Source organism: Curcuma longa, chromosome 14 (assembly GCF_044706935.1).
Source record: "Curcuma longa cultivar G26 ecotype Majalengka, Jawa Barat chromosome 14, ITB_CL_G26_1.1, whole genome shotgun sequence".
In the NCBI taxonomy this organism is placed as follows: domain Eukaryota; kingdom Viridiplantae; phylum Streptophyta; class Magnoliopsida; order Zingiberales; family Zingiberaceae; genus Curcuma; species Curcuma longa.
The window spans coordinates 6,127,505-6,138,573 of NC_133874.1; the positions used below are offsets into that span (position 1 = coordinate 6,127,505).

Here is an 11,069-nt window from a genome sequence, read left to right on the forward strand (position 1 = left end):
CCCCCCCCCCCCCCCCCCCCCCCCCCGCGCGGGCTTGGTGTGGTGGTAAGAGGCAAGGTGCATTCCCAAGCAACCAGAGTTCAATTCCCACGCAAGGCACATCTACGACGATTGAACTACTGGTGATGTTGGGTCGCCACGTCAAGAACCACGACGCTTCTTGGATTTACTTAGTGGGTGGAATGTGGAGCCGGACCATCCATCCCGGGATTAGTCAGCACGCAAGGACTAGATACTTGGTTACAAAAATAAATAGAAAAAGAAAGAAAGCCATTAAAAACAAAATCTGGCATGTTAAAATTAAATCCAACCCAACACAACTAAGATTAAATCCAACCTGCCAAAACTGCACCAGACTCAATATATGAAGGAAGAATTTTTCTGTTACTCAATAGAAGTGGGCAGGTCAAAGAAGGAGAAATCTGGTGTAGAAGAAGAAATATTGCCTTATACAGAATTGGAATTGGAGGAAATGATGAGAGTGAAGCTGACAATCCATGGGGCCTAAGAACTGTTCTTGTTTCAAGACTTGAAATCGACAACGAGGGTGGAGTCAATGGTCACTTAGAAGAAAGTCAACAATGAGAGTGGAATCGGTGTTAACTGAAAAGGTGTCTTACCACTTGATGATCCTCTCTCTTTTCAACTCTTTATGTAGTGTGATCATTATGTTTCTTTCATTCAGCTGGATCAACGCCATCAAAATTTAAAATTGATTACAGAGGAATTAAGGATGACTGTTCTATTGCTGGAAACAATGATAGTGAAATAATTGTCCTATTGTCCTACTGCATCTGAATAAGTAACCATGAATCAAATATAAAATTTCATTTGTACTTGATATATGAGAGTATTCCTTTTAGCCAGTCTGAGATTATGTAATCCCTTGTATCAAGAATTCAAAAAGAAACTACATTACCAAGTGATGCTTGCGTATATATTTTGCAGTGCTTCCATTGTCATTGGCAAGAAGAAGACCAAGTATCTGTATGAGAGCGAAACAACATGAAAGATTAACATAAAGTAGATATGCAAATTGTAGAGCTTAGTTAAATATGTTAGACCTTAAACAATGCATGTGCAAAGAACAAAACCTGCATTGCATGTCGATGAAGTTGAATTGTATGCAGAGGAACAAGCCCTTCCTTGAATTGGGCAAATACATTCAAAGAACCATTTGCAACCATATGAAAGAGAAGCTGAAGCGAATCATCTTCAATCAAACTCAGTGCTGCCGAAGGATGGCTTGATAATGCCTTCATGATGTGTACAATACTTCCTTCTATCTGAATGGGGATAAATTAATCACAAGCCAATTAGATTACACTAAAAATTAGGTAATGAGCATGCACACTGGACTAAATTGTCATCATAGTTTGACTCTCTAGAAAATAATGTTTCATAATAATTTGTCCCTGTCCTAGCTCCAACAGTTGCAAGAATATAAACTGAAAATTTATATGACAATTTCAATACAACAATTGCAAGAATAAGCTGAATAAGTATAAGAGAGTTTCAATCCAACAATTGCAGGTAACTGAATAATTGAAGATAAGTTCAGTATTCCAAGGTTGCAACTTACTATTTGACAAATATTTTACTGAAAAGTAAAAAGTAAGATGAGTTACTAAAATATTCTTAAATAGCCAGAAAAAAATGACATTCATGGAATGCCCGGTAGTATAGTTTGAGCATAATCTAAAGAAGACTAAAAGAATTTGCACATATGATATGTTGCACAAATAGATAGTTTATCGAAAGAGTCATCAAAAGGCAGGAGAAAATATCAGAAAACTATAAAGAGAAAACTAACAAAAAAAATGGAGTAGATCCCCTATGCTAGCTCTGTATATCTCAGCAAGAATCTATTTCCAAGAAAAGGTCATACAAAACATAATAAATCAGGAATATGTTAGCATATTGACAAGATTGAGATTACCTCAAGTTGTCGAATTCGAAAAGCATCTCTATCATCTGCATTTTTTTCACTTTTCTTCGGGTCTTCCAAGCTATCGGTGTTTTCTCCTTTCGATACTTTAGGATTGAGAAGTGCATTGAGAATGTGAATAAGACAGCATAAAATGCCAGAGTCCAATAGGGATTGCTTGTCAATTGCCTATCAATAAATAAAATTTTGTATCTTATGAGTAAATACAGATAAAGAGGTGTTATGTGTATACCTAGTGATAGTATATTAAGAATAAATTCTGACAATTCAGTCTAGCTCCAACAGTTTTAGGGTACTGATATATTTTATGAAGCCAAAAAATAAAGAAAAAGGATAAAATGCATAGTTCTGAACAAGGAAAATGATTTTTTAAATTTCTTATAAAAATTAAACAACTATATAAAATTACATAACCATAGAAATCATTTTCATTATTCCTGTACATATCAAATTACAGAGGAATAGGTGATATGCTTGAATATCCACATCATAAAATATTAAAATATCAGAAAATCATCATTTAATCAACTTAAAGTATCTTGAAAATGTTTAGTATTTATTGGAGGTGTTAGGCCAATTGGATTTCTGTAGTCTTCTGTCAGTAATTTTTGTCTAAATTCTGTAGTATTCCTTTGTTTTATGAGCTGGTCCCTAATAATAGGGGCTCAGCTGCCTTTTATTCTTCTAGTTATATTCCTTTATTTTATACAATTTTTCTCTAGGTATTTTTGGTTGGCAATGTATGCCTACCAATATAATTAAAATTGATTTTTTAATGCTTGGACCGTCCAATAACAATTCTCATTTTACAGACAATTATCAAAATGTTCTGACAAGGTAACAACAGAAATCATTAAACATTAAAAGTAGTAACAAAGTCAAAAGTTACTAAACAATTTACTAATTGCAAGAACATAGACATACCGCTGTCACAAGAACTTCTACAGCATATAACAAATTAGAACCACGAGTAAGTCCATCCTGGTAGAAAAAGAAAGTTTACTTTAAGCTCAGAAACCTTTTAGGTATTAAAAAATGAAATCACAATAAATAGGGAAAAGATACAGCAACAAACCTTAACTTCGGAAAAGAAACTTATTATGTTTGTGTCATACAAAGAATTTCCTTCGCTATAGATTCTTAGCTTCTCAACATCCGTTACAAAGGCCCTCCCAACAACAAAAGAAAATATGTGTACTTCTACAAACCTGTAACGGAAATGAGATACATTATTTCAAAGGAACTACTCTGGTTTGTGTCGCAATGCTTTATTCACCAACAAGTTATCAAAATATAACTCCAACCACACATTAGGAAGGATATGAGACTATTCTGTCAAAACTCATTGTACATATCAACTTTTACTTAAATGAACTAGTACAGAATCACAATTTGATACAAGTCAGGAAATGATAATTCACTAAAACAATTGACAATATGTCCCTAAATTTGACAAATTCTTAAATTGATGTTATCTTTTTGTGGCATCTTAAAATTCTATAAGCAAATAGAGTTTAAGCATATTGCTCTGCAAGTGAACTTATTAGCCATAGTCCCAACTATTTTGAGGTTGGGTACATGTCTCTTATCCTACCATTGAACCCAATACTATACCTCTAAAAATATTCAAAGTTTTAAATTACTTTTAATTATGTTAAATACATTTTTCTTTTGTCTCCCAATAAAGGTTTAAAAGTATCATTTCATGTTAGAGTTTCAGATTTCTTTAAAACATTATTTTAAGCATTTGAATTGTACTTACAATTGGTACACGTCAAAATGTGCCAACACAAATTCAAAATGGATTTTACTCCTTTACTATCCTTTCATTTAGTTTGCTTACTTTGAATATATAACATAACAATTAAGAGTTAATTAAATTGAAATCTTGAGAGAAAACAAGTTAAAAAGTAATTAAACATTTTGGTCTACCTTACTAATAATATATCTCAATTAATATCTTATTAGATATCAACTAATATCAAAATGAATGCTATGGATAAGAGTCAAATGGAATTGACCTACAAATATGTCAACTAAAACTCTAGTTAACTTACATTTAACTATAAAATACGGTAAAAACTAATTAGCTTTATAACAAAATAAACATCATGAAAAAAAAAAGTATCCCTTCATCCCTCAAAGTAAAATTATAAAACTTGTTAATATTATAAATTATAAACATTAAGGTACAGCTTATTAATATAAATGTTATTAATTTTTGAAAACCCAACTTATGTGGATTTGTGATCCACACCTCCTTCTTTCTTTGCTATACGAGGATATACATGTTATGAGGTTGCTCTAATAACACAAGCTCTAACACTACCCTCCTTGGAAACGAGCAACCTCCCTTCTCATCTTGTAATCATGATGAATGATGACACCACTTATCATTCCTCAACTTCTCCTCCTCTCTACACTTCTCTTTCGTGACATGAATTTGCATCCCTCCCCTTTCCTGATTGAGACAAACTCCCACTTTCCCAGCTTCTCCACCTAGTTGGGTCTTTTTAAGATTTGTTCTCCACTTATCCTTGCAATCTCGTACCTAATTTACTCTTATGAGATTCTCCATGTCTTCGAAGATTTTCTATCTAGGTTGGTATTAGTTGATGCACGAAGATTCTCGTTTGATACCATGAGGTACACGTTCCCACGTCGAGTTAGTAACAATTTGAGTTGCTCAACACGACAACAAGATTCACCCATTCTAGCTAAAACAACATGAGATTTCTTTTCTTGCTCCCTATACACCCAATGGCTTCAAAAATTCAAATTGTTGTGCTATAAAATATATTGGTAGTCTTTGAACATGTGCATATCATCTTTATCATATTCTCCCTAATTTCATCTTTTGTTCTAGCTTCACCTAATTGTTCTAATAGTAGTAAATTTATTTTCTCTGTCAATAACCTTAAACATCCGTCTTAGGATTCACATCTTTGTTACTAGAATGTACATTTCCTACTAGATAAACTAGCTCAATTGAAGTTGCTTCTAAAATATGTTGTTGTGTTGGATGTTGAGGTAGAGGGGTGATCTAGTCTTCTCGACGAGGTTTATCCTACACACAAGGAGCAAATGTCAAAGACCGCCAGAGATGTATGGCAAAGCCCCTCTGATACTTAAGTCGATAATAGTGTACTAAATAATAAAGAGCATGGAAATGAGAGAGTCAATCCACCTTTACAGTAGTCCTCTTTGGTAGACATACCTAGTATTTATAGATCTGATAGGGAAAATAACTCTATAGCCTCCTTAATTTCTACTGCCTCCCTTAATGTTAGTCGTTGGGTCGTTACTGCCATGAATTGCGAAGGCATGGATTGTGGAGGGCCCCATACAAATCGTGGGTCATGTCTAGCCATGTCCCATTATGGCTTAAAATTGCAAGGGCAACTATAGACAGACTACAGGTGGAATAAGGAACTTGGGAAATTGAGCTTGGCATAGGAAGCTAGAAGTGGAGAGCTCAGGGAGTTTGAAGGGAGGAGCTCAGAGGAGTAGCTCAGATTGTTTTGGGAGCTCGGATTGCTCAAAGGAGAGAGCTCAAGAAGCTCAAAGTGCTCGAAAGGGAGAGCTCAAGGAGCTCAGAGCAAAGAGCTAAGGGAGCTTAGCTGAAGACGTCTGCTTAGCTCTGGATAGTTGCCAACATGCTCCTTTAGCCTAAGGTCTTTAAACACATAAGTAATTTGCTAATTGAAATGAGGTCAAGTAGATATGGCCTACTCATTAGAGAGGTCATTACCGGAGGTATCATCAATGATTGAACATGTTATATTCTTATAAAATTTTTGTTTTAGCCTAAAGGACATGCAACAATAACATATCACTCTAGAGACTCTCTCTATTTTAATCATCAAATCTGCATTCCATTGGTCATACTTTCATCAATATCTCCTTGTTGAATAGAGATCAAAGATATCTCTTTCTTAGTCATACATCATAACCATTTATCTCATGTATTGTTGAAAATACATGTAATATATTTAGTTTTAGTTCTATCTAACTTAAAACCTTGAGTTTCTCAATTTCTATCAAAATTTTCAAATATCTTAAATAGAGATAGAGTGGGTAGTTGAGAACTTGAGACAGAGTAGAGCTTCTAGAGCTTTATGTAATTAAAATGAAAATTTTTGAAGAGATGCATCCTTCCATAGTTTATTGATCAAAGTGTACTGATTTAGGAAATAATAGGTACAAATAGCTAATGTAGTAGTGAAGGGAATGTTACAAAAGGATGAGTGTGATAACTAAAGAATTCAAATATGTTACTATGCAAGAGCAATTAGGTGTAGCAACGACAACGTTGAGAAATATAAGTCAAGATGATATAGAAGACTAACAATGACGAACAATAATTTTTATAGTTAATCAAACTGAATTTATTAGAGTTGAAAGTGTAACAGATCGAAGACCAACAGTGATTCTAGTTAAAGTAGCTGAAAGTGATTCAAGAGATTGAATATTATAAATGATGTAACATTGCATAGAGTTTAGCTGAGGCATAAGATTTATGTAACTTATACAGTTAAAACTGCAAAACCTGATAATGACATAATCTTGTATAGATATTAATGGAGGGATAAATTCATGTAGCCGAACCCAAACAATTAGGACTAATACAACTTGATATTAAAGATGATGAGGATGCAGTTGATCAGTTAAAACTGCAAAACCTGATAATGACATAATCTTGTATAGATATTAATGGAGGGATAAATTCATGTAGCCGAACCCAAACAATTAGGACTAATACAACTTGATATTAAAGATGATGAGGATGCAGTTGATCAGACATATATCATGGTACAATGGGAAAGTGCTTCGTTGGTCTATTTTTCAATGTACTTCAATTCCAATGAGTCAGACGAGAACCAAGTTTAATGTTCACAACTGCAGTGTGCATAGTCAATATAAGACATTTGATGAAAAGGGTTGCAATTATCTTGCAAGGAGAAGTTGTTTGAGCAAATATGTGATTTCCATGAATAAAGGGATGCCTCAAGCTCAAACTTTCTTTTGGAAAGTATTTAACATCACATATGAAATAGTAGTGTATTGTCAATTAGTAACTCTCTAAAGTCTAAATATTAACTATTATGACTATATTAAGGATGGATTCAACTAATATCATGTATTTAAATCAATGATTTTGGATTTATGTCACAATGACTATGAGATTGAATTGGAAATATCTCAAAATTCCAAAAGGTTTTAGAATAGAGCAAACTGCAAACAAGAGGTGAAAAAGTATGAAATGGTGTAAAACAAAGAAGTTCATTTGGAAAAATGATGAATTATGGGACTTACTATGCATGTTACTGATTGGGATGAGTGTGGATGTGGAGTGGACTGGAATGAGGTTCCTGGCTTTTTAATATATTCAAAAATAATATTATAGAATCATTGGATATGATTGGAAGCATATATTATTGCTACTACTACAAATTGAGTGAAAAAAGGTGTTAACCAAGAAGAATTTTTTTACAGAAAAAATGATAGCACAGGTGATTCCTTGAATTGCCTATTCATGGATGACTTGAGGGTCTTACTCCTCAGGTATCAATGAAAAGACACTAACATAGTCCAAAGCCTAAGTGAATAAGGTAGATAATTGTGAAGTATAACAAATAATAACTTAGAAATCAATTTTTTGCCAAAATACATGGAGCCTATAGTAGCTTTACCAAAGTTAAATCTAAACAAGTTTCAAGCAGGTGAGTAACATAAATAATTAAGAAAAATATATGTAAGCTACTTGCAAAAAATAAAACTGCGGTAGAGAAATGTGAAACTTTTATGTTATACAGCTGTATATTTGAAATCTCTTACTTGGTAATTAACTGGGCTACATCAGTCTGCTGCTTAACCAATCTACAGAATGCATCTACAGCCATATCCAGTGCTGTTTCTTTCTCCTGCATGAGCGAACTCTCAACATAAGAGAATATAACTTCGAAAATCTTTGAGACTGCAGGAAGCATGAAAGTCCTTTTACCAACCTTTTCAGAGCTGGAACTGCGAAATTCTTCCCAGAACTTCTTGAATTCCAATTCAAGTTCAATCTTTCCTCTGTAGTTATAGAAGAACAAGGATGCAAAGAAAATTACACTACTACATATAAGATGAAATATCATGGAGGCATTTGAAGTTCAAAAATTAAAAATATTCTGCATCAATCCAGAACACAGATGCTACTGAGATCATAGTTTCACCGACAAAGAACATCTGTTAATAATTCAACATTGCTATATTAACTTTATTTCTGTTAAAAGTGCAATGGAAGCAAGTGCATGATGAAAATCTTCCAGTTATGCATATAATTTCCTCCATTCGAAAATTTGGGTTTTAAAATTAGAACAGAACCATAGTATGGGAGGAGTCTGGAAATTGAGATTTTTATTTCATTGCTTCTCCAACAACTCTTGCCTTTTCTCATGTACAACAGCATAATGTCAATTTCATTTCAAAATGTGAGAAGAGGGAAATCATGGATCTTCTTGGTTCTGCTATTGTTCATGGTTTTTTTTTTTTTACATTATAGCTACCATAAAAACAAAAGAAGCCAGTTCCAGATATAGCAGGAGGATGGATGAGCTTCTAAATTTTTCCAATATAATATTAAATCAGCAAAAAAAGAAATGGTATTCCCTCAATCTGTCAATCTGAACTTGTTATATGCCAACACATTCTTTTTGTGGCAAAAGTGAATTTGAGAAAACTAATATAGTTAAGTGGTTATAGACAATAATTGATGAAAGATCACGATTTTCATTTTCAGATTGCATCACTAATGAAAGCAATAAGCATGCTCAATCAACCAGCTATTTGTTATCAAAATTATAGAGTTGTCTCTGTATCCATTACTACAAAGAGACAATGCTTCTCTCAGGATTCTGTCTGCAAAAACGTTTCATTCAACCCTTTAATCAGATATTATTTCCCAAAAAGTTGTGCAATCATACCTGGCGAATCCTAATGCCAGAGACATTCGAACTATTACTGAGAAACAAAAGTAGCATATTTAACAGCCAAGGTTTTTTCAACAAAAATGCCCCGTTCGATAGCATTACATAAAAATTACAAAAAAGGAGACAACTTGTAAATCGGAGACGAAACGTTGGTCTCATACCTTGCAGGGGACGATACGGGCGATCCATACACAGACGCGGGGGCCGATTCAGTTGTGCCAGCTCCGCCATATTCGACAGTAGGGGAGAAAGAAGGGGATGGATAGGTGGACTGCGACGGCAGCTGCGACCCAGAGAGTCCGACCTTCTCCCTGAGATCTTTAAGCAATGACGACCATTTCATTGTTTTTCTTGACGACTGGAACATGGGCGGTCCTCATCCGACGCACGGACCACCCGTGCTCCCTCCGCCAAACCTGATCCTAGATCCAATCCCACCTAGATCCAAACCCACCCTTCCGGCCACGCCTTCAACGGATCCAACAGCAACGAGGGCAAGACGAGCAAACGGAACACAACGAACAAGTCGTCAGTTGGTCCGGAAGGATCTATCCACCTCCTCCTTCCCGGAATCGATCGGAATCAGATCGGCAACTCTGAATCTCTAGGCGGGCAACGATTGGCTGGGGCGACTTCTTTGGGGGAATGAAGCCATTGGGACGCAGGAATTCAGGAACGCCATGTCCAAAATGGGAGAGCTTCCTCGTCCTCTCTCGCCAATCGCGATCGGTGGATCGACCGATTTCGTCTTCGTCGTCTCTCCCTCTCTCGCTTCGCTTCGCTCTCCCCCTATTCTGCCTCGCCTCTCCCCTCCCCTCCCCTCGCCAAATTTGAGGCCGCTCGATAATCGCCGTCCACCACGGCGCCACGTAGGAAAGCAAACGCGGCCACGTGGCAACGCGGAAACTCCGAGTCGCCTAGGGCCAGCTAAACCGAGTTAAATTTGATGTAAGATAAGATAATCGAATCTATAATAAAACAAGTAGTTAAAATAATTATTTAAATTTAATTAAATTTGATATGTTTAATTCATTTAGATATTATTTAATTTTTAATTTAAATTTATTTGATTATTTAAAATTTATATATTTTAAATTTATTTGATTAATTATTAAATTTGATTATATAAAATTTTTTATTTTAAAACATTATTTATTTATTTAATATATTAATAAAAAATTTATTAATAAATATGAATTCATAAATATTATTTATAAATATAATTTAAATTTAATTAATTTAATATATATTAAATATATATATATATAAACACTTATCAAATTTATTCATAAATGTTCAATTCATTTATAATTTTAAAATTAAAATTCTAAACAAACAAGTCGCACGACTCAAGTTTTGACCACAGATAAGCCAACGACTCACTTCTCACACAACATTCGATTCATTTACCATCCTTAAATTACAACGGAGCATGACTCAAATTTCACCTCTGACGCTATCACGATTCACAATTAGAGTTATCAAACGAGTCAATTTATGATGAGGCACGTCAATCCATGACAGATCTATCATATGATGGGGCGGAACGGATCAACCTACCAACTTAACGGGTTAAGAAATCTTCAATTCTTCTGCAACTAAAGGTAGAATCCGTCACCTTAGCGGCTCCACACAGTGAGAAATCTTCAACTTAATCTAACTCAAGGTGGATTGTGGATTAGGTGGACTAATCCACGGACCTGTTAAAAAATAAAAAAATATTTAAAATATTTAAAAATTTTAAGCTTGAATTATAATTTAAATTTATTAAATTAAAATTTTTAAATATGAATTATAATTTTTAAACTTGAATTGTAATTTAAATAGATTAAACCCACTGATTCATTGAATTTATTGAGTTTTTACTTTAATTTTAAATTTTAAAATAAATAAATAAATTTGCTCAATCCCTGAGCCAACTCAAATCCACTGCGGACCAACCCACATAGGTCGCATGTCCCATCTGAATCCATCTTAAAATGGATTGATAAAATTTTAATTTAATTCGTCTAAATTATTTGACGGGGCTGACTAACCCAACCGATCTAATCCAAATTGATGATTATATTTATAACGGGCTAACAACCCACTCCCTCGCACCACGTGGACCATCGCGTCCTAAGTCGGGAACTAAGTCGCCGCAC

The 11,069-nt window shown here is 34.4% G+C and overlaps 1 protein-coding gene across 1 annotated transcript; it reads right to left on the reverse strand.

The window, feature by feature from the left end:
• Window positions 1–895: 895 nt before the first annotated feature.
• Window positions 896–9,707, reverse strand: LOC141845538 (protein SPIRRIG-like). The gene is made up of 8 exons (XM_074733596.1): window positions 9,087–9,707; window positions 7,957–8,026; window positions 7,787–7,872; window positions 3,024–3,156; window positions 2,873–2,929; window positions 1,940–2,116; window positions 1,095–1,286; window positions 896–985 (listed from the first exon to the last, which is right to left on the reverse strand). Exons 1-8 carry the CDS (start codon window positions 9,290–9,292, stop codon window positions 911–913), a joined length of 996 nt encoding a protein of 331 aa, XP_074589697.1. The 5' UTR covers window positions 9,293–9,707; the 3' UTR covers window positions 896–910.
• Window positions 9,708–11,069: the final 1,362 nt, after the last annotated feature.

Coding starts and splice junctions, on each gene's coding strand:
- LOC141845538 (XM_074733596.1), bottom strand. CDS start 9,292: ATGTTCCAGTCGTCAAGAAAAACAATGAAATGGTCGTCATTGCTTAAA. Junction 8,027..9,086: donor CCCGTATCGTCCCCTGCAAG/GTATGAGACCAA, acceptor CTATAACTACAG/AGGAAAGATTGAACTTGAAT. Junction 2,930..3,023: donor GTTTCTTTTCCGAAGTTAAG/GTTTGTTGCTGT, acceptor TTTTTCTACCAG/GATGGACTTACTCGTGGTTC.